Source organism: Corvus moneduloides, chromosome 25, assembly GCF_009650955.1.
Source record: "Corvus moneduloides isolate bCorMon1 chromosome 25, bCorMon1.pri, whole genome shotgun sequence".
Taxonomy (NCBI): domain Eukaryota; kingdom Metazoa; phylum Chordata; class Aves; order Passeriformes; family Corvidae; genus Corvus; species Corvus moneduloides.
This window is the reverse complement of record NC_045500.1, coordinates 6,414,135-6,420,134: the sequence shown is the minus strand read 5'-3', so window position 1 is coordinate 6,420,134 and position 6,000 is coordinate 6,414,135. Positions and strand designations below refer to the sequence as shown.

Below are 6,000 nucleotides of genomic sequence, written 5' to 3'. Positions count from 1 at the left end.
GAAGGAGGTCACATATTTTAACACTCACCTTTCAAGGGAGGATTTAAATATTTGTCTGCTATTAAGACCTTGTGTACTGACCTACTCCAGCTTGGGAAGGTTGGAGCATCAGTGACAGATCAATTTTCTCCAAGGCATTACTCCTCAAAGAAAATAATTTAGCAATTATAAACAAGAAACTTATGAAATCTGCTCCGTATTTTATGCAGCTTCAATACATCAGGTTTAACTCTTTTTGTTCCAGGCAGTGCTGGGTGTTACCTGCTTGGCCCCAGCTCCTCCTGCCCATGTCACCAGTGGAGCTCCAATGGTGGGCTCTGTAACAGCCAGGATAAAGAGTGCAAAACAAGATCTAGTTTTGTAACATTAATTTTTTTTTATTAAGAAGACAGATATTTCATAGTACTTCTTTTCCTTTGTAAAAATGGGATACATGAACCAATACAAAATGTGAATGGGAACAGATGGATATGTATTTTCTTACACTGTAACATCTTCCATGGACACCTTAAAACAGAACTGGCCTAAGGGGAAAAAATAAAAAGGCCGGGTAAATAAAGAACAAGGTTGTTTATCATCAGTTCCGCGTCCTTCATTTGTGATCCTCCTTTAAACAAGGTTGTTCTTTCTTCACGCTTCAAAGTCCTAATGATCTAAAGCTGTACAAAGTAATACTCAACAATACATTTCAACAGTGCACTGTATACTGAAGAAAAAATACATAAACCGATATACAACTAAAATTAATAATTTCCTGTTTTTTCTCCTGTTTTTTATGTGGGTTTTTTATTTTTCCAATGCGTGGGGCCGAAATTTTGCAATCTACCTGAGACGGAAAACACCAATCAAACACATGAACCTGAGACATGTCAACATTGTAAGTCAAAGTTACATCGGTAACACTGCACTACGGTACACTTCCAAACAAGTATGGGCTGCTCAAGGCCAGGATGCCCGTCCCGTGCCGCCGCCGCCGGGCCACGGAGCCCCCGGCTCCAACCTGGCTGCTTCTCATCGCGATGGGGATTGGCAATGGTGCTGAGGGCTCAGAAAAGAGCTGCGCTCGACAAAATCTGCTCAGAAAAAAGGGTGCTTCGTGAGGTTCTGCTTGTGAAGAGGGAAAAGACGGAATACTGCTGGGGAATGGGCCTGCTTGCTGCACCAGGCCACCCTGTTCCCAAAGGAATCCCACATTGTAATGGTTCTGCCAAAAACAACAACTGAGAAACAAACACACGGAAATGCCCCCCCGCAAAACCCCTAAAAAATCCTCAAACCTGACACTAAGATTAATGCTTTCCTTAAATAAATCAGATACATTTGCCACGTAAACACAATAAAAAATTATCGCTCGAAATCCATGATTACTCACCAAAAAAAAGTCAGCATATATAACTTTATACCGTCTTCCCGCTGCGGTTTGCTACCTGTCGCTTACAATTCCGATTGAGCCAGAGTCTCCTGTGCACCTATGGCTTTAGTGGTCATTAGCACGCTCGTTTCAACACGAATTCCCGCGTTTTACTCAGCAGGTAGAAAAAAAAGGCAGTTTTGTTCATCCAGCCGCTCTCCAGGTCTGGCCCCACGCGTCAGAGGGGCTTTACCTGCTGCTCCCATGGCTGCCAAGCAGGGAGAGGATGAGGAGAAGCCCCCGCGCCCAGGAGAGCTCTGCCTGCCCAGCAAGGACCCTGCTCCTGCATCCCCACGGCCGAGCAGCGCCTCTGCCGAGCTTCAGCCCATTTCCCAGCCGCCACCATCGAAAGCACCTGAAACAGCCACAAAGGGGGGCTCGGGGGGCGTTATCCAAGCCCTGACGGCAAATGGGGAACGGGACATGGGCACACTGAACTGCAAACTACGCATCTAAAATGTGCTGGTTCTCCTCCGATGAGCTTGAGTTCTGAACGGAAACCGGTGAAGAGAAAAAAGGGGAAACACCTTCAGAGAAACGCACCTACTCCACGGGGTCCCAGCTGGCAACTCCAGAAACAGGAAAGGGGAAACGAAGAGCCACAGAAACCCGAAGGGAATTAACGCACAGAAGCCCCTCTTCTTCCCAGCCTCCCCCCGACCCGAACAAACAGAAATTAAACAAGGCACAGAATCTTCTGCAAATGACTTCACTAAACTAAATCCAAGCTGGACTTGGCCAAAAAAAGAAAACCCAAACGAACTGAGGTGTCGAACAGCAGAGTGTACTTTACGAGGAATATTTTTACACAGCAAATCCCGGACCTTCCCGGCCTCACCGCTCTCCACACATTTGCTTTTTTTTCCTTAAAAAAAAAAGACACAAGCTGGTTGCAACTTCCAAGATCACTGTCTTTGTAGCGTTTAAATAGGGCCAGTAGTAACCGTCCACAGTTGGACACCTCATGGGAACCAAGGCTGCTCTAGATGAAGTACTCTTTCTTTTCCTCGGAGTTGTTTTGTCCCCCCTCTGCGTTGATGATGGCTGTGTCTGCGTCGGCCGCATCATCTGCTCCTTTGGCTTCGTGAGTGAAGTATGTACCTGCAAGGAAAGTGGAGGCTGTGTGACTCTTTGGGGGTCTTGGTGCGGGTGCCAAGGGAGCGACCGACAAAGGAAACAAAACACCACTGGGAGAGAAACTGGGGGGGTCTGTCGCATCAGACATGCCAACACCGTGACTGAGGGGACACACGTGCCTGGCCTTTCATCCTCCAGCTTTGGTCTCTGTCTTACCTTTATGTCTGGCAAAATATCGCCCTAAAATGATGAGCAGGCAAAGCATCGCAAAGACGACGACGGCCACGACGCCACCAACCACGGCATGGTCCACGCTCCGTATGGCCCCTTCCTCACCTGCACGGGAATCTGTTGAGATCAGAAGAGGAATAAGCATTGGGGACTTACTCCGATGCTCTTGGCAGGGTCTGGCTGCAGCTGCTCTCAGGATGGAAAGAGCTGCCCTCAGGCTCTCCAGAGGAGCAGGGGTGAAGCACAGAGCTAACTAGACAGATGAGTTCGGGCAGAGGAGCTTTGTCCGGAGCCGAACTGATCTGGCGGCTCGACTCGCGAGGTGTTTTCCGCTAAAAGCAGCAGCACTATGACTATGCACGTGGGAGACAGCTGGGAGAGGGGAGGAAGGGCACATGGAGTCATTGGTGGGGACCTATTTTGGGAACTTTCCCTACAGTGCTGCCCTGATCTCAGCCTTTCTGGTGGATGGGGCACGAAGAAGAGCAAGAACAATATGGGAATACTAATTGATAGCTCTGAGAAACGTCATTAACGAATGCCCTGTGGAAAACATTTCAACTTCCCAAGACACTCCTTACCCAAAACCCAACCCGCCCAGCACGGAAAATGTGTTTACAACCATCCTCTGCCCCGACTGAACTGGGTTCCACCATGAAGCCCCACCTTTGCTGTTCATTGCAACCCACAAGGACACAACACTCCTGACCCAAACGCTAACACCTACTCCGAGGCCGACAGTGAGCCGTAACTGTACAGTGCCTCTGACTGCTTTACTGCGTTTATTTAACTCCTCACCACACAATTAGTTTCCTTTCAGCAGCGCCTCTCCCTCGGGACGCCGTCACCTGGGAGAGGGATGACTGATGTGGTGGAGGAACAGCTCCGGAATGAACCCCGGATGAGCTATGGCCATGTAAAATGAATGTATAGCAGTGTAAACAATTTTAATTTAAGAACGCAGCTACATCAACCCTCGCTGCAATCCTAATGGCAACTGAGATTTATAACGCAGTAAAAAACAATTATTCTCCTGCTGATTAATACATTAACATTTTGGAATAGAAGCTAAACCATTGTCTCTTTTTTTTAGTGAGTCAAGCACGACACCTCTATTAAAATGATTTACTGGCCATACCTTACAATTTAAGCACAGCAGCAACAGAAACGGTAAAAATCTTTTAACTTTACATGATTTGTGAAGTCATATGTGAAGGATTTACCATTTAAATCTTTCACTACAAGAAGCACATGGCCCATAAATCTGCCCTGCCTGTGCCTGCCCGGACACCTCGGAGAAATGCGTTTTGCCAGGACGACTGAGAGAGCAAATGCAAGTCAATTTTTAAGAAAGATTTATCTCCGTCTCCCTCCAAAGAACAGAGCAAATCTCTGAAGCCTCCACCTCTAATAACATTTGAAGTTTATCGATCAAGCGTACAGATCCGTGACAGCTAAAGGTAATGGGGCTCTTTTGAGCCGAGACCTGATACAAAGCTTTCGAGCAGCAGCTGGGATTTACGCTTTCTATCGATATTTCCAATTCTGCTCCAAGATTAAGGACTGAGGGACCCCAGGAGATAACTCGGGACCAAGAGCACCATAAAGCGCCTTTTAATTAAAACAATTTAAGAAAAAAAGCCCCTTTGAGTAACCTCTGAGAGCAGGAGCCTCAGCGTGGGCAGGGAGATGCTGGGATGAGCTGGGGTGTGGTGAGGGACACTGCAGAGACTCTTCCAGCAGCTTGGCTGATAAGAAAAAAACTGCAGCCAAAAAAGGATTATTCCCCTGCAAACCAAAAGCCTTCACTGGCACATCCCCGAACCCCAAGCCATGGCACTGTGGTAAGAGTGTGCCAAGCAATCCAAAAGCACAGCAAAGGGGGACCTTCTGTCTCATCTCCAGTGGGAACGGACCATGCTGTGATCCCTTCCCAGCATCTGCTGCTGTGGCAACTGCCTGAACATCCCTGCATGCTGATGGGAAAGGTGCCCACAGACACGGCACGCTGTGGGGTGCTGAGCTGACCCCGTGCCCAGGCACAGGATCTGCTGCTTGCCCAGGGTGGCAGCTGGGGAAAACCAGCACCCCGGGAGCTCCTAATCCGACACAGCCTTCCCGCTGCCGCTCCAGCTCGGCTAATCTGGCCTCTGTGAACCTGCTCTCTGCAAAGCAACTGAACTGGCTCATCTGCTGGAGCAGCTGCTTTAGGTACGCTTCACTCCATTTTTTTCTTATTTTTTTTAGAAACTTTGTGCCCAGTTCCGCTCGGCTGCATTCGGAGCAGCCAGCAGCAGCCCAGCCTGGGCAGATGAGTGCCTCGTTGACATCTGGAACAGCTGAGGGGCATAAACGCACTGAGTTACGGCTCTGTAATGTGCTTCCAGCAAGATTTTGCATCAAGAGGCATTTTTTCTTCATCATCATAAATTAAGGTTCTGGAAAGACAAAGGTGTGTGTTCGTGCTGGCGGCAGCAGCCTCCACACCGTCCCACCAGCCCACGGCCGCGGAGACAGGGCTGTGCCAGAGCCTTGTGCCTGACACATCCCTCATGTCTTCCCTTTAATCGGCATCATGCCAAGAGCAGGGAGAGAGGGTTCCCCTGAGAAGGGACTTTGGCTTAAAGCCTTGCCAGGTTTGTTCAGCAGAGTTTGTTAAGCATGAGTTCCTCAACTGGGACGTGCAGGGCCATTTTTCTCAATTGTTTCTCTTCAGGAAGACCCCTGCGAGGTGACAGCCCCAAGTTCACACTGTTACACGTGGCTAAATACATCTTCAAGCTTACACACAGCCTAAAACATTCTCCTGCAGGATCTCCTCTCCTTGCCTCCAGCACCTCATCAAACCCCGTATGCTCCAGCAGCATGACCCAGAACCAAGAGCCGTGCCTGCTGGCCCAGCAAAGCCCGACTCCACTGCCAGCGATTCCGACACTGCTCCCAGCAAACCTGTCTGTGTGCCACCAGCCCCTCCACATCCTGTCCCTCGCTATTTCTTTGGTAATTAACAGTGTCAGGTCTATAGAACAAAGACTAATTCCCCAAAGCCAAGGAGAGACTTGACCTTAACAACCGAAATCTGCTTTAAATGCTGTCTCCAATTCACCCAAGCTATTCCCGCCTCCTATCTCTGATTAAACCAGAAATCACAACTTTATTGCTGAAGAGGGAACAGTCAAGATGGCAGGAACTGACAAAATGCCACATTATTTGCTAATCCTAATATGTTATTCTTCCTCAAGATTTGCTTTTCTCAGCACCAATTCAATTACAGATGCTAC

At 48.5% G+C, this 6,000-nt stretch overlaps 1 protein-coding gene across 10 annotated transcripts in view; it reads right to left on the bottom strand.

Annotated features, from left to right (window-relative positions):
* Positions 1–353: 353 nt before the first annotated feature.
* Positions 354–6,000, bottom strand: part of CADM1 (cell adhesion molecule 1) — a 136,637-nt gene continuing 130,990 nt past the window's right edge. For all 10 annotated transcript variants that reach the window (XM_032133562.1, XM_032133565.1, XM_032133563.1 and 7 more), the window contains 2 exons: positions 2,705–2,836; positions 354–2,512 (listed from right to left, as the gene is read on the bottom strand). In XM_032133562.1, the coding sequence (XP_031989453.1) occupies positions 2,394–2,512; positions 2,705–2,836 (251 nt within the window). In that variant the 3' untranslated portion in view covers positions 354–2,393. The remainder of the gene's footprint in view (positions 2,513–2,704; positions 2,837–6,000) is intronic.